At 37.8% G+C, this 22781-nt stretch overlaps 1 protein-coding gene across 1 annotated transcript in view; it reads left to right on the forward strand.

Moving 5' to 3' along the window:
* LOC128644522 (prolyl 3-hydroxylase 2) overlaps positions 1–22781 on the forward strand; it is a 201486-nt gene that overhangs the window by 112837 nt on the left and 65868 nt on the right. Inside the window, exon 3 of the mRNA XM_053697104.1 lies at positions 478–667. Coding sequence (XP_053553079.1) covers positions 478–667 — 190 coding nt within the window. The remainder of the gene's footprint in view (positions 1–477; positions 668–22781) is intronic.

The following is a 22781-nucleotide window of genomic DNA, read 5'->3' on the forward strand; positions in this document are numbered from 1 at the left end:
GTTTTGTTGACAGACTTGCTTTTTAGCCAATCAGTGCTCACTCCAGGGTAACTTCACTGCATGAGCTCAATGTTATCTATATGAAACACATGAACTAATCCCCTCTAGTGGTCAAAATGCATTCAGATTAGAGGCAGTCTTCAAGGTCTAAGAACATATGAACCTCCTAGAATTAGCTTTCAACTAAGAATACCAAGAGAACAAAGCAAAATTGGTGATGAAAGTAAATTGGAAAGTTGTTTAAAATTACATTCCCTATTTAAATCATGATTTTTTTTTTTGTTTTTGGACTAGACTGTCCCTTTAAGGTCTTTTTTAATTTTATCTCTCCATTGTAATTTCAAAACACAGGCTTTTAATGGCAAAAGGGTTATGGATTTTAAAAACTATAAATGTAAATATATATTTTTTCTTACCCAATAACAACCTAAGTTAATTTACATGTTCATGATTTGCTGTTCCACCTGTTATTCTTAGGAAGATTATCATGAGGGTGTAAGACTGTATGACACAGAGCAATACACACAAGCCATTGAAAAAATGGAGGAGGCTTTAAAAGGCTATTTCCGAGCTGACGCAGAGTGCCGAGCTCTATGTGGTGGCCCCCAGAAGTTTGAGGATTATGAATATGTGGGATATAGTGCAAGTTTCTACGAGCGCCTTGCAGGTAAGAAAAGAGACAAATGGTCCGCTCTACCATTTTATCCAACCAAAAAATTATGTAGATAGAATTTAACTTAAAGGGACACTAAACCCACTTTTTTTTCTTTCATGATTCAGATAGAGCATGCAATTTTAAGCAACTTTCTAATTTACTCCTATTATCAATTTTTCCTTGTGGTCTTGGTATCTTTATTTAAAAAGCAGGAATGTAAAGCTTAGCAGCCAGACCATTTTAGGTTCAGCACCATGGATAGCGCTTGCTTATTAGTGGCTGATATTTAGCCACCAATAAGCAAGCATAACCCAGGTTCTCAACCAAAAATGGGCCGGCTAGTATGCATTACATTCCTGCTTTTTAAAAAAAGATAGAAAGAGAATGAAAAAAATGATAATAAGAGTAAATTAGAAAGTTGCTTAAAATTGCATGCTCTATCTTGATCGTGAAAGAAAAAAAAATGGATTTGGTGTCCCTTTAACTGTTTACCAAAAGGAAAATTCTGATACATTTTGCTATTGTTGTTTTTATTTTTGAAATATATATTTAGGGTAAGTCTATGACAAACAGTATTTGAATGTAACTTTTGAATGTTGAATCTCCAAGACTTATAATGATAGCAATACAAGTTTATGTTGCAGCTTATCTGAATGATTACAAAATAACCTTCAATAGTTTAAATAACATTAAAATCTCACTTATTGTTTTAGTTGTCATTTTGTTCATTTCCACTTGTTTGAGTTTATAAAAATCTTTTTGTATAGTATTTTAATAGACAAAAAACAGATTGCATACCTGTTAGTCGTCATTAGCAAACTATTTTGCTGTAGGACCAATATAAAGGTAAATGGCACATAAGAAACCAACATATATAATATATGTATAAAATCCATACACAGAATGTATTCTTCAGCATTTAAACCCATATGAGATAGACAGTGAACTTTCAAAGAACGTGTGCAAAGACCTTTCAGAAGCTAACATGTAAAAAACGTGAGGGTATGATGTACAGTAATTACATCCAAAGAATTATAATGATTTTATTCAATCAGTGATGATATTCAAATCTTAGTTAAAGACTGAATATGTAGATACTTTGTAAACTCACAAAGGTCCATCTGTAACCAGATGACAAAGGGCAATATTTCTTCAAATAGTACTTCTAAGCAGCCAAGCAGGGGCGTATTATGGCCTAAGCCAACAAGGCCGGTGCCTAGGGCAGTAGATTTGGGAGGGGCAGCACATCGGCCCTATCCTCTCTCTGAAAGCCAGCACACAGTACAGTGAGCAATAAAGTGCAGGCTTTTACATAGAAGACAAGGCACTGCGCTGATTAAGGTCGCTCTTCACAGGCAGTGCTCCTTGAAACTGTTCCTTCATTTCACCAAGAACGCTTCCGGCATTTTTGCAGTGGAAGCGTTCTTGGTGAAAAACTTGCCCGGAGATATGCTAACAAGGTGAGGATGGAGGAGAAGAACTTTTGCCGATATGCTGCCTCCCCTTGTCAGCTGTAGTGGGTCTGCGAGTGCAGTGCTTATTGCAGGTAACTAACAGACTGGATGCGTCTGTGCACTGCTTAGATCAGCTTGTGATGTCTAATCATAAACTCTCAGTGCTAATGTATGTTAACTACTAATAGCTAGCTTTCTCTGCATTCATGTGATATCTAATCATAAACTCTCAGTGCTAATGTATGTTAGCTACTAATAGCTAGCTTTCTCTGCATTCATGTGATATCTAATCATAAACTCTCAGTGCTAATGTATGTTAGCTACTAATAGCTAGCTTTCTCTGCATTCATTTGATATCTAATCATAAACTCTCAGTGCTAATGTATGTTAGCTACTAATAGCTAGCTTTCTCTGCATTCATGTGATATCTAATCATAAACTCTCAGCGCTAATGTATGTTAGCTACTAATAGCTAGCTTTGTCTGCATTCATGTGATGTCTAATCATAAACTCTCAGCGCTAATGTATGTTAGCTACTAATAGCTAGCTTTATCTGCATTCATTTGATATCTAATCATAAACTCTCAGTGCTAATGTATGTTAGCTACTAATAGCTAGCTTTCTCTGCATTCATGTGATATCTAATCATAAACTCTCAGCGCTAATGTATGTTAGCTACTAATAGCTAGCTTTGTCTGCATTCATGTGATGTCTAATCATAAACTCTCAGCGCTAATGTATGTTAGCTACTAATAGCTAGCTTTATCTGCATTCATTTGATATCTAATCATAAACTCTCAGTGCTAATGTATGTTAGCTACTAATAGCTAGCTTTGTCTGCATTCATGTGATGTCTAATCATAAACTCTCAGCGCTAATGTATGTTAGCTACTAATAGCTAGCTTTATCTGCATTCATGAACCCACGGAGTAAATTGTAAACGGACACTTAAAAGTTTAATTACTTGAATAATGGTAATTACTGTATGTTGTTGCATGAAAAGGGCAGTGATTGTTTTAAAGTGTATTCTTCTTTACATCTCTTCTTTACCTTTCTCCCTCCATCCTCCCTCAACTCCTTTCTTTCTTTCTTTCTTTCTTTCTTTCTTTCTTTCTTTCTTTCTTTCTTTCTTTCTTTCTTTCTTTCTTTCTTTCTTTCTTTGTTTCTTTCTTTCTTTGTTTCTTTCTTTCTTTCTTTCTCTTCTTTCTTTCTCTTCTTTCTTTCTCTTCTTTCTTTCTCTTCTTTCTTTTATTTCCATTCTTTCTTTTCTTTCCCTTCTTTCTTTTCTTTCCCTTCTTTATTTGCTCTCAGGGAGTAAATGGTATGAGATGCATGCAATTCAACCCACCTGTATGCAAGTGTTTTGCTAGCCCATTTTCTTTTGAATTGTTATGAAAAAAAAGAAAAAAAAGTTTTATACATGGACCCAAAACAAATATTAAGGGGAAAAAAGGCCTAAAACCTTGGGGGGGCAGCAGAATTTTTAGTACCACAAAAATTGGCAGCACAAAACCTAAATACGCCACGGCAGCCAGGTGATCAAATACAATGGTTATATATCCAGATAGAAGATAAGTAATTTTATCAGAAGGTCTAGATGTAGATAAAAGTCAAAGAGAAACCCTTAACGCTGTACTGGCAATCCAGGGATATTGTAATCCAATGTATAATAATGTGTGTTAGAGCGTATGTGTATTAGCCAGGCAAAAGGACAAGCAGCTCAAATCCAGTAGCCGCAAACAGCCGCATGCAAACAGGCAGGCTGAAGGTAAGTCAAAAGACAGACAGCTATTAATGCACACATGGACCAATGAAATGCTTCACTCACCAGTGGGGTAAGATGTGGGGATACTTCGGGCAATAACGATGCCTGTGCCCTAGTTGTAGGCTCCGTACAGGAACAATGCCACTCTGGGGAAAGAAACAATCCGGGACGAAGTGTTGGAACTCCTCACCCGCCTCAACTTATCCCGGCTACGATCCTCCTGAGTCTTGGAATGCTCCTCCCCTCCACTACGCTCCGTAACTCGGTGAGACTTGGGGGTGCTAATAGCTGTTAGCTGTAAGTTGCTTAATACAGACGCCCAGGACACATGCTCCTAAGTGGACCATAAACAGCAGGAATGCAGCCGGATAACTGGAAAGCAGAATCATTCAAAGAAAGACGGTTCCAGCTGCATTTAAAACAGTAATCCTTTATTCTTTATTTGTAGTTTAAAACATGAAGAAGCACAGCAAACGATGTGGAAGGTGCTGAGGGCGCAGCACTGTATGGCTTACATGTTTCGGAAATGATCCATAGTCATAGCCTACAGTGTTGTGCCCCACACCTGTTTAAAAAGGAATTCAAACAAATGTGATTCGCTAGTTATAAAACCCACCCTCAGACCAAACCTGAACACACCTGATTAATACATTAATGCCTAGATGAGTAGTTCAGCACGTAAAAACCGGAGCATTGACATAGAAAGTAATTGGAATAAACTGCCTAATATATATATAATAAATATAAATATAAAGTGTTGCAAAAGGAACAGTAATAATTATAATACGACCGGGCAAAAAGCATATACATATACATATTGTGAAGGCATACAAAGAAGAGACAATTGTATATATAGGTTAAGTTAAATTAGATTTGAAGGGAGAGGATTCCCACTCAGATCCTGCTAAAGAGGGCGGATTTCCACTCAGTTTTTCACATAATATAGACCAGAACATTGTACTGATCACAAGTAAACTCTCTGGTAATTACTGTATGTTGTTGCATGAAAAGGGCAGTGATTGTTTTAAAGTGTATTCTTCTTTACATCTCTTATTTACCTTTCTCCCTCCATCCTCCCTCAACTCCTTTCTTTCTTTCTTTCTTTCTTTCTTTCTTTCTTTCTTTCTTTCTTTCTTTCTTTCTTTCTCTTCTTTCTTTCTCTTCTTTCTTTTATTTCCATTCTTTCTTTCTTTCTTTCTTTCTTTCTTTCTCTTCTTTCTTTCTCTTCTTTCTTTCTTTCTTTCTTTCTCTTCTTTCTTTCTCTTCTTTCTTTCTCTTCTTTCTTTTATTTCCATTCTTTCTTTTCTTTCCTGTCTTTCTTTTCTTTCCCTTCTTTCCCTTCTTTATTTGCTCTCAGGGAGTAAATGGTATGAGATGCATGCAATTCAACCCACCTGTATGCAAGTGTTTTGCTAGCCCATTTTCTATTGAATTGTTATGAAAAAAAAAAGAGAAAAAAAGTTTTTTACATGGACCCAAAACAAATATTAAGGGGAAAAAAGGCCTAAAACCTTGGGGGGGGGGGGGGGGGGGCAGCAGAATTTTTAGTACCACAAAAATTGGCAGCACGAAACCTAAATACGCCACTGCAGCCAGGTGATCAAATACAATGGTTATATATCCAGATAGAAGATAAGTAATTTTATCAGAAGGTCTAGATGTAGAGACATAGTTCAGGAAAAGTCTATATCTAACACTACCAGAAGAGGGAACTAAGGACATCTTGGCCAATAACTGTCACCATCTCTACTTTTTCCTGGCATAGAGAAAATACAAAGGATAAAGGAAAGTCTCATCATATGGTGAAAGCTCCTATTGCATTTGATTCTAGGACATAAACCAAAACTCTCTACTTGATGCTTAAAATTTGAAACCATAATATCTACCACTTCTGTTCTTCAAGATTAGCTTAGATGATCAAATGTTCTATTAAGGTTCATGAAGCCCAATCAATTTCTTTCATGGTTAAGATAGAGCATACCATTTTTAAAAATAGTTTCTGATTTAATTCTAGTATGAAGTTTTCTTTGTTCTCATGATATTCTTTGTTAAAATGTATACCTAGGCAGGTAGAGCGCATATGTCTGGAGCATTGTAAGGGAGTTAGTGCCATCTAGTACTATTGCAAATGTATAATATTGTTGCAAAGCCATATAGTGATCCAGATGTGCACATCCCTTAGCCTACCTACCTGGATTTCAATAAAAGATACCAAGAGAACAAGTAATTTTTATAATAGAAATACATTTGATTTTTTTTTTATTCTGCACTCTAAATCACAAACACTTTTCTCCTTTTAAAGTTATACTCCCCCAGTAGCTGAGAGTGGCTGCATGATAGTTGGTTGTCCCATGAAAATTAGCTCATTAAAGGGACAGTGTACTTGAAAATGTTTATTGTTTAAAAAGATAGATAATCCCTTTATACCGATTCCCCAGTATTGCATAACCAACGCTGTTATATTAATACACTTTTTATCTCTGTTATTACATTGTATCTAAGCCTCTGCAGACTGCCCCCTTATCTCAGTTTTTTGACAGACTTGCATTTTAGTCAATCAGTGCTGACTCATTGGTTTGAGAAACACTGAGTTAACTCCACGGAAGTGAGTACAATGTTATCTATTTGACACACATGAACTTGCACTGTCTAACTGAAAAACCATCAAAATGCACTGAGATAAGAGTTGTCCAACGGTTTAGAAATCAGTTTGAGCTTACCTAGGTTCAGCAAAGAATACCAAGGGAACAAAGCAAATTTGATGATAAAAGTAAATGAGAAAGTTGTTTAAAATTGCATGCCTATCCAACTCATGAAAGTTTCATTTTGACTTGACTGTCCTTTTAAATGTCCATAGACTGTATTTGTGCTAATCTCAGAATTCATCCTGCCTCCTGCTTTATAGAAAGACTTCAACTGCCTCCCTGAAGTCTGAAAGATACTGCTGTTTGATTGCCTCAAAGAGCTTTCACTGTGCATTCCAGAATGTAATTCTAAAACAAATATCAAAACCCCGGGCCAATTTCCCTGAGTTTCATTATGTTTGTTAGCAACATAAACTCATCCACTAACAAACAACCTTGAATCCACATCCCATTGTCTCTCTCTCATGCTAAATATGTATATATATATATTGTCTACCAGGAGAATTATTATTATTATTGTTATTATCGTTTATTTTTCAAGCACCACAAAATTCTGTAGCACTGACAATTGGAAATGAAGAGGAATTTATGCCAGATTGAGCACCCAGCCATGCCTGTACATAAATGGCATGACAAAGTGTAGATACTACTTTAGTAAATGCTGTTTTAAGAATACAATCTAATGATGTATTTGGATACTTTATTATCTGAGTTTTGCATTAAGTTCACATAGTGAACATAAGAAAACACAGATGAGCAGCAGCAACTGGAATATGCAGATATTCATCTTTTCAAATTGACCATAACCAGAAAGGCTTGTGGTGGTATTATGCAGATTGCCATAAGCAGAGATTCTGTTTGGATCTTCTGTATGTTTATGTAACTGTTTAAAACCTGAAGATCTAACAGACACAGGACTAGATTACGAGTTGTGCGTTAGCCTTAAAAAGCAGCGTTAAGAGGTCTTAACGCTGCTTTTTAACGCCCGCTGGTATTACGAGTCGTGCAGGTACAGGTGTACCACTCATTTTTTGGCCAGATTCGGAAATACTGCAAATCCACTTATGTCAATTGCGTATCCTATATTTTCAATGGGACTTGCATAGCGCCGGTATTACGAGTCTGACCAAAAGTGAGCGGTAAACCCTCTCCTGTCAAGCCTGGTACCGCATTTAAAAGTCAGTAGTTAAGAGTTTTACACTACAACGCAGTGGCATAAAACTCTTAACTAAAGTGCTAAAAAGTACACTAACACCCATAAACTACCTATTAACCCCTAAACCGAGGCCCCCCCCCCCCCCACACCGCAAACACTAAAATTTGTATTTTATTTTAACCCCTAATCTGCCGAACCGGACATCGCCACCACTATAATAAATTTATTAACCCCTAAACCGCCACACTCCCGCATTGCAAACACTCTTTAAATATTATTAACCCCTAATCTGCCGGCCCTAACATCGCCACCACCTACCTACATTTATTAACCGCTAATCTGCCGCCCCCAACGTCGCCGCCACTATAATAAAGTTATTAACCCCTAAACCTAAGTCTAACCCTAACCCCCCCTAACTTAAAATTTTTTTAAATACATCTAAATAAAATTACTATAATTAACTAAATTATTCCTATTTAAAACTAAATACATACCTATAAAATAAACCCTAAGCTAGCTACAATATAAATAATAGTTACTTTGTAGCTATCTTAGGGTTTATTTTTATTTTACAGGCAACTTTGTATTTATTTTAACTAGGTACAATAGTTATTAAATAGCTATTAACTATTTAATAACTACCTAGTTAAATAAAGACAAATTTACCTGTAAAATAAAACCGAACCTAAGTTACAATTACACCTAACACTACACTACAATTAAATTAATTACCTAAATTAAATACAATTAATTACAATTAAAATTATCTAAAGTACAAAAAAACAAACACTAAATTACAGAAAATAATAAAGAAATTACAAGATTTTTAAACTAATTACACCTAATCTAATCCCCCTAACAAAATAAAAAAGCCCCCCCAAAGTAAAAAAAAATCCCTACCCTACACTAAATTACAAATAGCCCTTTAAAGGGCCTTTTGCAGGGCATTGCCCCAAAGTAATCAGCTCTTTTACCTGAAAAAAAAAATACAATCCCCCCCCAACATTAAAACCCACCACCCACACAACCAACCCTACTCTAAAACCCACCCAATACCCCATTAAAAAAAACTAACACTAACCCCCTGAAGATCACCATACCGGGAGATGTCTTCACCCAACCGGGCCGAAGTCCTCAACGAAGCCGGGAGAAGTCTTCATCCAACCGGGCAGAAGTGGTCCTCCAGGCGGGCAGAAGTCTTCATCTAGACGGCATCTTCTATCTTCATAAATCCGCCGCGGAGCGGGTCCATCTTCAAGACATCCGACGCGGAGCATCCTCTTCTTTCCACGGCTGACAACTGAATGAAGGTTCATTTAAATGATGTCATCCAAGATGGTGTCCCTTCAATTCCGATTGGCTGATAGAATTCTATCAGCCAATCGGAATTAAGGTAGAAAAAATCCAATTGGCTGATGCAATCAGCCAATAGGATTGAAGTTCAATCCTATTGGCTGATCCAATCAGCCAATAGGATTGAGCTGGCATTCTATTGGCTGTTCCAATCACCCAATATAATGCCAGTTCAATCCTATTGGCTGATTGCATCAGCCAATAGGATTATTTCTACCTTAATTCCGATTGGCTGATAGAATTCTATCAGCCAATCGGAATTCAAGGGACGCCATCTTGGATGACGTCATTTAAAGGAACCTTCATGCAGTCGTCGGCCGTGGAAAGAAGAGGATGCTCCGCGTCGGATGTCTTGAAGATGGACCCGCTCCGCGCCGGATGGATGAAGATAGAAGATGCCGTCTGGATGAAGATTTCTGCCCGTCTGGAGGACCACTTCTGCCCGGTTGGATGAAGACTTCTGCCCGTCTGGAAGACCACTTCTGCCTGGTTGGGTGAAGACGTCTCCCGATAAGGTGATCTTCAAGGGGTTAGGGTTAGTTTTTTTTTAAGGGGGGATTGGGTGGGTTTTAGAGTAGGGTTTGTTGTGTGGGTGGTGGGTTTTAATGTTGGGGGGGGATTGTAATTTTTTTTTCAGGTAAAAGAGCTGATTACTTTGAGGCAATGCCCCGCAAAAGGCCCTTTTAAGGGCTATTTGTAATGTAGTGTAGGGTAGGGCTTTTTTAATTTTGTGGGGGCTTTTTTTATTTTGTTAGGGGGATTATATTAGGTGTAATTAGTTTAAAAATCTTGTAATTTCTTTATTATTTTCTGTAATTTAGTGGGGGGGTTTTGTACTTTAGATAATTTTATTTAATTGTAATTAATTGTATTTAATTTAGGTAATTAATTTAATTGTAGTGTAGTGTTAGGTGTTATTGTAACTTAGGTTAGGTTTTATTTTACAGGAAAATTTGTCTTTATTTTAACTAGGTAGTTATTAAATAGTTAATAACTATTGTACCTAGTTAAAATAAATACAAAGTTGCCTGTAAAATAAAAATAGACCCTAAGCTAGCTACAATGTAACTATTAGTTATATTGTAGCTAGCTTAGGGTTTATTTTATAGGTAAGTATTTAGTTTTCAATAGGTAATGATATAGTAATTTTATTTAGATTTATTTAAATTATATTTAAGTTAGGGAGGGTTAGGGTTAGGGTTAGACTTAGGTTTAGGGGTTAATATGTTTATTATAGTGGTGGCGACGTTGGGGGCGGCAGATTAGGGGTTAATAAGTGTAGTTAAATTGCGGCGACATTGGGGCGGCAGATTAGGGGTTAATAAATATAATGTAGGTGTTGACGATGTTGGGGGCAGCAGATTAGGGGTTCATGAGTATAATGTAGGTGGCGGCCGTGTCCGGAGCAGCAGATTAGGGGTTAATAATATAATGTAGGTATCAGCGATGTCAGGGGTGGCAGATTAAGGGTTAACAAGTGTAAGATTAGGAGTGTTTAGACTCGGGGTTCATGTTAGGGTGTTAGGTGTAGATATAAATGTATTTCCCCATAGGAATCAATGGGGCTGCGTTAGGAGCTTTATGCTGCTTTTTTGCAGGTGTTAGACTTTTTTTCAGCCGGCTCTCCCCCATTGATTCCTATGGGGAAATCGTGCACGAGCACGTTACACCAGCTCACCGCTAACCTAAGCAGTGCTGGTATTGAGGTGAGATGCTCTTCGCTCACTTTTTGCGGTTAACGACGGGTTTGTAAAAACCCGTAATACCAACGCTGTCTGTAAGTGAGCGGTGAGCATAAACTGCTCGTTAGCACCGCACAGCTTCTAACACAAAACTCGTAATCTAGGCGAAAGACTGGACTAGAACCCAGTTTTGCATCACTGCGGCAGACGTCTTTCAATTTCTATGCACTGGAGAATCATTAAAACAATTGTTAAGTATTGTCTTTTCTACAGAATCTATGTGTATCAGAGATTTTGCAGACAGATCTGCTAGTGGAATATTAACCCTTTTGATCTCATCTAATATTCAGACATATAAAACTTATGCTTTCAAAAAATTTACAAACTTTGAGGCTAAAGGACGTGTTGGGGGAATTGATTTAAACAGTCTGGTATGGACTTTGGACATTCTTTAACAAAATATGGCATTTTTTGGTGGGATTTTCAGTGACCCGTGGTTTATACAGCAGGATAGACTATGATTGTATAAAGCTCCAAATACAAGGCATTTTCACATCGCAGAGGTCTGTAAATAAATAACAATAATTTTAATATATATATGATGCAAAATATTGGCATTAAATAAATCTCAGGAACAGTGCATGCATCATTTCCTCTGCAAGTAAATATCTTCTGTTCTAACTTAGCTCACACAAAACCATACATTTATTTATAGCCGATAAAACATTCTGACGAGTTTTATTGTCTGAAGTTGATCAGTTAGCAGAAATATTGCTGACACTGAAGTATTTCTAATGGTTCATTACCTGTCATGGCATGGTCAGTCAACTACCATAACAGGAATATGTATAACAGTCTGCCAGACAGCAGAGCGATTCTGAGAAGAAATAACAAAGCGACAACTTTCAGCTTTACATATTTCCAATTGATGATCTCATCTAGTCCAAAGTAATTGTTATTTAGATAATAGACAGATTTTACAATTACTTTATTAAGTAAAAAAATGTTTATGGATTGTATAAAAGCCAGTGCTATAGAAACAAAATAGTAATTACATTTTCTTTTGAGCGAGAGCCAAAAATAGTAATTTAATTTGTGAAGAATCTATATTTAGAGGTCTTGTTACTATTGGTCCTGCAGTTACATCATTCTACTCCCTTGAAAATAAGAAAAATAAGAAAAAACAAGAGAAAATGTATTGAATAAAAAAAACTCAGTTGCAGATGAAAGTTATCTCATTACGCAAATAGGAACCAGTACTCATTTTTTTCTCAGCACAGCTTACCCTTTGTTCGCCTTATGTCACTGAAGCATAAGAGTTGGTGCTGTGCCCACACACTACTAATCAAACCTTTTATTCCCATAAGCCAAATTGTTCTTAAATGGCAGAAGCATAAAAATGCAGCTGTCACTATAGCCAGCTGGCTGAGGGGAGCTATTTGGCGTCACTCATAAGAGTGTGGGCTCATACATCACCGTATGCTGTATATTTTTGGGGAAATATTTATGCTGTATTTTAGCAAGTAACACAGCTCTTGGCAGAAAAAAAAATAAAAAAGATCTGCCAGTAAACTGGAATAGAAATACTTTAGTCACTGATGGGGATTATCTGCATGTGCTCAGTTTCCTCCCATTAAACACAGTGATTCCCAACTGTTTGTTTTGCTTTGGGACTCTCTTGATGTATTTTTGATTAACATAATACAATGATATAAAAGTGAAATTATTGTGAGCTAAAAAGTTTGCATAGGCAGTTTCTCCAAATATCAGCCACTGAAAAGCTTTAAAAATGGTCATGACACAGCTATATGTTGACTGTATTAGAGCCTTATACTAAATACAAGATATAAAGTCTATTGAAAAGAATGGCAACTAAGCAAGATTTACTAATAAGAGAAAAATCTTTCATGCTCCTGAGTAAGTACAGAGTTTATTAAAGGGGTAGAAAAGTCAAAATTAAACTTTCATGATTAAGGGAGGGCATGCAATTTTAAACAGCTTTCCAATTTAGTTTTATCATCAAATTTGCTTTGTTCTTGTTGTATTCTTTGTTGAAGGGTAAACCAAGTAAGGCACATATGCTGATTTCTAAGCCCTTGAAGGCTGCCTCTTATCTAAGTGCATTTTATTAGCTTTTCACAGCCAGGCAGTGCTAGTGCATTTGTGCCTTATAGATAACATTGTGCTCACTTCCGTGGAGTTAACTCCGTGTTTCCCAAAACCAGTCTTAAGAATATTCATTATATCTTAAAGGGACAGTCTATTTGATGTTTTTATTGTTTAACCCATTAATGACCAGCGCCGTACCCTGTACGAAGCTGGTCGTTATGCCCTTAGGGACCAGCGACGTACCCTGTCTGTCGCTGTAGTCCTGAGCTTCTCAGAACTCTGCAGAAATAAAGGTGCAGAGTTACCGATGCAGAGAGAGTCACTCTGCGGCCCTCTCTGTATCAGACAGCAGTGGTGCCGATCATTGGTGGGAGAGTAAGGCGGGTGGGCGGCCCATCACTGGAGGGGGCGGGAGAGGATTGGACCACTACGCCCCGCTACAGGCGATTAAAAAAAAAAAAGAGCCGGTGTTCTGTCGAGAACTCCATTTCCTCGAAAACTCCATTTCCTCGAAAACTCCATTTCCTCGAAAACTCCAATCTGACATCACTTCCGGTGACTCTTCTATTTTCACTATCTGTTTTTGCCTGTCTTGGGGGGCGCACCGCCGATCCTCTGACATACACCCAAAGTAAACCTTGGGGAATTAGGTTTACAAGGGGGTCATCGCCCCCCTTGAACCCCCCCTCCCTGGCAGAGGCAAAATAGATAGTAAAGATAGGCGATTACAATGCCCATCTTATTGATTGTGAATCCTGTCACTCACTGAGCCATGGATCAATCGGATGTATGGAATAACCGGAAGTGACGTCAGATTGAACTTTTCGACGTATTGGAGTTCTCGATAGAACACCGGCAGTGAGGGGGGATGAGGAAAGAGGGGCAATGAGGGGGATCCTATCTGGGATCCGTTGAGGAAAAGGGATCTGGGAGGGGGAGGGTATTGAGGGGGGTAGCTACACTACAGAAAAAATTAGTATTTTAAATTTGTAAAAAAATGTTTTGGCTAATTTGCAGCAAACTGGGTACTAGCAGACAGCTGCCAGAACCTAAGATGGTGGCAAATAGGTAGAGGGGGGAGGGTTATAGAGCTGTTTGGGGTTGGATCAGGGAGGTTGGGAGGTAAGGGGGGATACTACCCTGTAGAAAATATTTTTTTTTTAAAAATTAAAAAAAAATAAAAAAAAACAACCTATTTTTATACTGACAGACTTTCTGCCAGTACTTAAGATGAGAGTGACCTTTGGTTTATATCAGAAAGCACTCAATATGGATGTGAGCTAACCACGACTGATGTTACTGGCAATTACTATAATACTGGTGGCATATGGCTGATCTGCTGGATGGCAATTACTGGAAATCAGGTGGAATAAAATTATTAGAATGAAAAAGAATTAATATTTAATAAAAAAATAACATGGAGGGGAGGAAGACAAACAGTGATGTAAGTCCAACTGAAGAAATTAGGAAAACTACTACAAAGACAGGTAAAGGGAAAAAAATAAATGAAATATAAGATATGTTTTTTTAAGATTTTCTTTTTATATATACTTTAATTCCACTATTTAAAGTCAAGACTATATCAACCTCTGCTGGCTTTAGAATGGAAGCATCTTCCTCTGAGCAGCATGCCAGGTGGGAGGAGTTAAAAATACAATCTAGCTACGCAAATTGTGCAGTACTAAGCTAGATTGTAATTTAACTCCTCTGTCGGTTTTCATTGATGTTCAGCCAGGCACTGTAGGGAGTTGCGGCGCGACGAGGGGATACCATAAGAGGAGATTAATTACTGCTTGATGGTGTCAAGGACCACCAGCATCTTCTCCTGGACCACCAGTGGTCCATGGACCACTGGTTGGCGACCACTGTTATAGACACCTGTTATGAGATTCTTTTTTTCAGGATATGATGTTATCATTTATCACTTTTCAGCAAGGAAATGACTGACACATTACACAGGTTTTTGCAATCTTAGAATAACAATGATGGTTTTATTCTGCAACATAATCATGGAAACAAAATACCACAAACCACCGTTCATGCTTATAACACTCTATGCAATTGCAATACTCATATAATCATCTATGCAGCTTTTAGTTACATTTAGTTGCCTGCGCAACGACTGATAACAATCTTATGTTGTATTACCACTAAAACAAGTCTAGCTAGTTTTAAACAAACAACTTAATACATCACCGTGATCTCTGGTTGCATCATCCTATCCTGCCGCTTCTGGGGCGCAATGGGAGGGGACATCTGGGCAATCTTTGGACCAGGAGAAAAACAGGCGATCAGTGGGAAAAAACAACACTGAAGATGCGTCCATCCACAGGTCTCAAAAATACACTCAAATACACACACCAAAAATACACTACACAGACACTCAGACTCTCAGACTGATCAGATTGCCCACAGGTACCCTTCTTTATACTGTTCACTTGTGTAACAGTTTTGGCGCAACTCCACAGATCCTGAGACCGCTCCCTCTGAGGTTGGCCGTGGCCCAAGACATCTGGCCAGTCTGTCTTAGCCTCAACCAAGCTTATCAGGGCATGCCCAGGTACTATCTCTGACGTATTCCTAAACTGCAATGCTGTCATCTTTAGTTTCAAACAAACATGTTTTTCTGCCTAACATTACACATCTGATTATGTGGTCTTATGCAGTTACTTTTGTCAAATACATCAATAATAGTTTTAACAATCTTTCCATAGATATAATTAATAGCTAAACATCATAATGGCTTTATTACTTAGCCTATTGCAATTAATATTACTTAGCCTATTGCAATTAATAATAATTAATCTTTTAACAATATTACCATGGCATTAGCCCCTATACCAATGTGTTATCAAGATGTTCCTTAATGTCAGTAAGTGACCCCTGCCAAGGTTACACCCTTGTTCTGTCTGGGTTTTGACTTCTTATCATCAGCATCCATTGGTTGTTTACCACTTGTAGCATGACTTAGTGAAATTCAGTGTCATCTACTTGAAGTTAATTAATGTATTTTACTCTGTTAAAGGCACACTCTCTTAAAGGCAAAGTCACACAAGTTAGTGCAAGTGTCTTATGCTTTCACTCTCTTAAAGGCAAAGTCACACAAGTTTAAGCAAGTGTTATATGAGCAATTACTGCAATCACTTTCCTTACATTCCACCCCTTGGTCAAGTGACACCTTGCTTGTTTCTAAACACATACCTTAATAATTAAAACTTATCCACTCAAGTAATATTGTCTTTTGGTTTAAAACACATCCTACCTAATGTATTACAGAAACATCCAAACATTTTTACTATAATGAATATCGCACACAAGCAAGCCAGACTTATTAATAGCCATTTAACTATAGTTTTGCCTAAGCTTCCAAGCCATCCCCCCAGTCCAAAAGTCCAGTCAAAGTCTTTAAGCCATTTGCTAAATGAATCGTCATGTACCTCACGTATGTGCTTTTGCACTTCTTCTAGTCTGTGTAGGTCATGTTTGATTCTACCTGCATTGTCTTCTATGTACACACAGCATTGCTGGTGGATTCTCTGGCAAACTCCTCCTTCTGCAGCTAGGAGGTAGTCTAGAGCCATTCTATTCTGTAATGCCACCATCCTAATGTGTTCCTGTTCTAATGCTAAAAGCTTTATTGCATCTCCAGTTACATTAAAAGCTTCATCTACTAAATCAGCTAGCGTGTTTAATCTAGTGAGGGCTGTAGCAGCCCCATAATGAGGGACAAATGTTGCAAGCAGGCGCATACCTTCACTAATTTTAACTCCATTGTGTATTTTGTCCAGGTCAAGGTATCATCGTGTTCTATGCAATATAGGTGGTGGAAGCGTGGTGGTTATGTTAAAAGCAGGGAATATATATCCTAAAAAGCATGGGCCATAATGGGTGCAAGGTATTACCTTTATTGCCCACCTCCCACACAACCAATAATATCCCACTGGCAGTTTAACAAAAGGAGGACATATCCTATTCAATCGCTTCCTCCCATCCTTAGTCCGTGTGTTACCTGCTAGTGTTTCCCTATTAAGCTGGTACCAGTCTTTAATAAGGTCTCTGGGCTCACCAAACTTAGTCTTCCATTTCTCATGGGCATATGTCAAATATGAGAAGTCATAGAATTTCAGTTTAATGTTGAATACCCCTGTCCTATTTTTAACTAGCCGTCCTATGTTATACATTAACATTATCATGTCAGGTAGCTGGGTTAGGTTATTAGTACTATATATATCCCCATCTAGATTTTGAAACATAATAGCACCTGTAGTCACATTATTAGCTAGATGCAACTTATCCAGCAAGTCATCCCTACCTGGTGTGTTAAGACCTGTAAAATTCCACACAGTCTTATTCCCAATCATATCGGCAAGCATACTCATGGTTAAAGGGACACCTAAATAAGGGTAACCCCTAGTCTGCCCGTGAGGCACAAACCCACATACCCAACATGGTCCCTGAACATTTGTCACATTAAACACATCTTTGGCAGTTTTTACAAAGGTATTATCAAGTTCCCATGAGGAGGCATGCAGGGAGCCTAAATGGCGCCGTGCATGGTCCCTTTTTCCCTTGTGTCGGTTGTTTAATAATTTCCCATCCATTACAGGTCTCTTGATATATATTAAAAGAGGTTCAGATGACTCTTTTCCTGTATATTTACACACATATGTCAGTCCCTCTGGTTCCCCATCAGTGTATGATATGTTTAACATTACAGCACGAACCTGTGTATCAGTGGATGTTTTACAACCTAAAATGCGTTCCTGAATCCCCACTGTTAGTTTTGGGGAAGTGGAAGGCGTACTGGGATTTTCACAAATTAACCCAACCCCTTCTTGCAATTCAAATATTAAGTTCTCATCCGGTAAAACAATTGTCCAGCTCTCATCCTTCTTAGAGTCCTTACAGTCTTCCCTGGTCACTGCAGTAGAACAAAAATCTTTAGTTACACAATGTACAGTGAAGGAAGGGATGTCACAGGTAATTATCTCTTCTTCTGATAGTTCAAATACCACCGTTTCCCGCTTGGTAAGGAACATCCAACTTCCATATTCATTTTTGGTCAAACAGGTTACGTCGTCATCAAAGGTAAATGGGATGGAGCAGGATGCCCATGTTGTGCAATACGGAACGGTCATGCTTCCCTCATAGAAGGTGTGATAGCTGGCACCGGACACCTCACGTTTCATCCTCTGGCTCATACGACCAAAAGGAGTCCCAACAGAGCACCTGTTACAATAACAGCCCTGTCAACAAGAATCTAGGAAGGAAACATACTTCAAATTAATTCCGTAAATAGCACTTGCCCGCAGGCACATGCAGCCAATCATTGCTCCCTATCCTTGACTACAATCACTACATTGTAACTTCCCTTTTAATACATCTATGCTAATTAAATACTCTGGGATGGGTACAATTAAAACAAAACATAACTGCTTAGGGAGACTTCCTACTTTCAATGCCACCCCTGCTTGTTTTACCTCTATAGTCTCTCCCCCCCTAATAAATCTAAGTTGCCTCCACTTCAGTATCAATCAAAGCCTGCTTAAAATAGACCATACTGATACTGGGAGCTTGGCCTGTTTCGTATGGGCCCTGGAAATATTACTCCAGGTCCTCCAACGAAAGCAAGTCCAACCCTGGCCCTGGGGCTTCAGGGGCACTGGCCCTTTTTGTCCCATCCAGGTATTGGTATCCTTTTCCAGTGGACTTTGTTTGGGAATCAACTAGGGACATTTTCCCCTCAGGGCTAGTTTCCCAAAACGTTACCACAGCATGTTGAGCATGATGCTCAATGTACTCCTGTGTGCCTATCATTCTGGACAGTGAGATTTCACTGTCAGTGATAGATCTGCCATTCAGTACATTTACTGCTTTTCCCAAATGGACCTTCCATTTCTGCAAAGTTTCATCCCACCCCCCAGGGTCCCATCTGGCCCTGCTCTGTAATACTGATTGTAACTTACTTTTGCTCAACCTACCACCCTTCCGCTTTACTTTGGCCCTGGCTACCTTAACCACAGCCTGTTGAGCTACATCTTCATAACACTGGCTCTTTTTTAATAGCAATTTATTCTGACTCTGCAGGCACACCGTCTGCTCTACAGCTTCCTCTAACTGCTCGTGTGTCTTTCTGTATGCCTGTAATAACACCCATAATTTCTTATGTAACCTTTCTGTGTCTGAATTTGTCTTAACTTTTACATTCTGTAATTTATTCAACACTTCACAAGGTTCTATTTTGTCAAAAAATTCAGCGTTATCTGGGAGGTCAGTCCCAGACAAGACTTCCCCTGCTAATTCCTGATATGGGGTCCCCTCCCAAGCCACAATATTTTGAGGCCGTGAAGGGGAAACCGTTTGTGCTTTCTTCCTAAACATTTTCATAATACCTTCAATTATTGCTGACATCAATCAATAAATTCACAGTAACAATAACAATATACGTTAATATGTATATACCTGTGCAATATCAATTAATTTCATTCCAAGGTGACAATTGTGACTATGTCCATGAAATATCTGTTTATTTACACAGCTTTCATGGCTCATTTGAGGAATTAACAATTCAATTCTAACTAATCCAGAAACATATATATTTATACTCCTGACCGTGCAAGATACAACTATATATTCTTCTGGCTTATTATTTTATCTACAAAGGGGTTTCACTTTCGCTCGGAGCTGCGTCTATCAGCTCTGCACATTCAGTAAGAAAACTGTCAGTTTCTTTGCTCAAGTGATAAACAATTATGTATCCTGCCGACCGACTACGCCAATAATGTTATGAGATTCTTTTTTTCAGGATATGATGTTATCATATATCACTTTTCAGCAAGGAAATGACTGACACATTACACAGGTTTTTGCAATCTTAGAATAACAATGATGGTTTTATTCTGCAACATAATCATGGAAACAAAATACCACAAACCACCGTTCATGCTTATAACACTCTATGCAATTGCACTACTCATATAATCATCTATGCAGCTTTTAGTTACATTTAGTTGCCTGCGCAACGACTGATAACAATCTTATGTTGTATTACCACTAAAACAAGTCTAGCTAGTTTTAAACAAACAACTTAATACATCACTGTGATCTCTGGTTGCATCATCCTATCCTGCCGCTTCTGGGGCGCAATGGGAGGGGACATCTGGGCAATCTTTGGACCAGGAGAAAAACAGGCGATCAGCGGGAAAAAACAACACTGAAGATGCATCCATCCACAGGTCTCAAAAATACACTCAAATACACACACCAAAAATACACAGACACTCAGACACTCAGACTCTCAGACTGATCAGATTGCCCACAGGTACCCTTCTTTATACTGTTCACTTGTGTAACAGTTTTGGCGCAACTCCACAGATCCTGAGACCGCTCCCTCTGAGGTTGGCCGTGGCCCAAGACATCTGGCCAGTCTGTCTTAGCCTCAACCAAGCTTATCAGGGCATGCCCAGGTACTATCTCTGACGTATTCCTAAACTGCAATGCTGTCATCTTTAGTTTCAAACAAACATGTTTTTCTGCCTAACATTACACATCTGATTATGTGGTCTTATGCAGTTACTTTTGTCAAATACATCAATAATAGTTTTAACAATCTTTCCATAGATATAATTAATAGCTAAACATCATAATGGCTTTATTACTTAGCCTATTGCAATTAATATTACTTAGCCTATTGCAATTAATAATAATTAATCTTTTAACAATATTACCATGGCATTAGCCCCTATACCAATGTGTTATCAAGATGTTCCTTAATGTCAGTAAGTGACCCCTGCCAAGGTTACACCCTTGTTCTGTCTGGGTTTTGACTTCTTATCATCAGCATCCATTGGTTGTTTACCACTTGTAGCATGACTTAGTGAAATTCAGTGTCATCTACTTGAAGTTAATTAATGTATTTTACTCTGTTAAAGGCACACTCTCTTAAAGGCAAAGTCACACAAGTTAGTGCAAGTGTCTTATGCTTTCACTCTCTTAAAGGCAAAGTCACACAAGTTTAAGCAAGTGTTATATGAGCAATTACTGCAATCACTTTCCTTACAACACCACTATAAAGAAGAATATGGACAGATGCGGATCTAAAAATCCAATATAAAACCTTTCAAAAACTTACTTAGAAACTCCCAGTTTAGCTCTGTTGATGAGGTTGTCTGGGACACCCACTGAAGGGGGTTTGGTAAACAAAAAGAGCAGACACCCCCCCACCCCCTTCCCTGCATATGAAAGAGCAGATAACATAAACAGGAGCCAGCAGGAGTCTGTAAACGCGTGTATACATCTGACACTGTGGGGCTTGGTTAGGAGTCTGAAAATCAGAGCAATGTTCTTAGAAAATAAGCAAAACTTTACATTGTTACAAAAACACTACCAGATGGGCTATATCAATGGATCATCTACAAAACATTTATACTAAGAAAAATCTAGTGTACAATGTCCCTTTAATGTCTGGGGTTTCAAGAATATATGCAAGTATACTCACTTCCATTGTCTTAAAATGGCATGACCCCCCCCCCCCCCCCAAATATAGAGCACAATTTTTTTTAATTTTTTTTAAGTTTCAAATTTACTTGTTTTATGAAATTTACTTTGTTCTTGTATTCTTTCTTGAAGAGAATATCTAAGTAGGACGTTTGCAGGAATGTGTTTGATCTCTAGATAACAGGTGTTTGAACAATGTATGTCATTGGAGCACTATATTAGAATAAATTTTCTCCAGCACCTGAGCAAATCAGATGGCAGCACTCCAGTAATCTTAAAGATGTATTATTTATTCACATCAACTCCACAAAAAAGACAATAAAAAACGACGTTTCAGGTGTTACCCCTTAATCATGTTGCGTACACCACAAAGAACAATTACACCTTATATACCATAAATCCCTCCCCTACTAACAATTAACACACCTGTGTCTATTACCTATAGGGTAAATAAAAAAAACATTTATATTCTGCCATCTAGTGGTCATTTAAAAATTATTGATATATATATATATATATATATATATATATATATATATATATATATATATATATATATATATATATATATATCTAAAGCTTGCCATCTAGTGGACATTAAATTATATATATTACCTTATGTCTACATATACATGACAATCAAGGGCCTATTGTACACAACTTGTAATTATATTTATGTAGCATCAAAAACATTAATACCATATGTATCAAAAATACATTACAATGTACTGAACAGAGAAAAAATAGAAGAATATTGTATATTATTACTACAAAAAAAATGATAGGTCAAAATCTTTATCTATACCTGCTGGATCTTTTGATTCTAATTTATAAATGCAATATTATTCATGCTGTTACAGCATTTTTTTCCTGTTACCTCCACATCTAGGTACCTGTGATCTATGATTTTAAATTTAAGCTGGGGCACATGATGCCCAGCTTGTAAAAATATGTTTAGTGACCGGGGATTTAATATACAGGTAAAACTAGAAAAATTAGAATATTGTGCAAAAGTTCATTTATTTCACTAATGCAACTTAAAAGGTGATACTAATATATGAGATAGACTCATTACATGCAAAGCAAGATAGTTCAAGCCGTGATTTGTCATAATTGTGATGATTATGGCTTACAGCTCATGAAAACCCCAAATCCACAATCTCAGAAAAGTAGAATATTGTGAAAAGGTGCAATATTCTAGGCTCAAAGTGTCCCAATCTAATTAGTTAATTAAGCCATAACACATGCAAAGGGTTCCTGAGCCTTTAAATGGTCTCTCAGTCTGGTTCAGTAGGAATCACAATCATGGTGAAGACTGCGGGACCTGACAGTTGTGCAGAAAACCATCATTGACACCCTCCATAAGGAGGGAAAGCCTCAAAAGGTAATTGCAAAAGAAGTTGGATGTTCCCAAAGTGCTGTATCAAAGCACATTAATAGAAAATTATGTGGAAGGGAAAAGTGTG

The sequence above is a fragment of the Bombina bombina genome, unplaced genomic scaffold, assembly GCF_027579735.1.
Source record: "Bombina bombina isolate aBomBom1 unplaced genomic scaffold, aBomBom1.pri scaffold_490, whole genome shotgun sequence".
NCBI classification, from domain to species: Eukaryota; Metazoa; Chordata; class Amphibia; order Anura; family Bombinatoridae; genus Bombina; species Bombina bombina.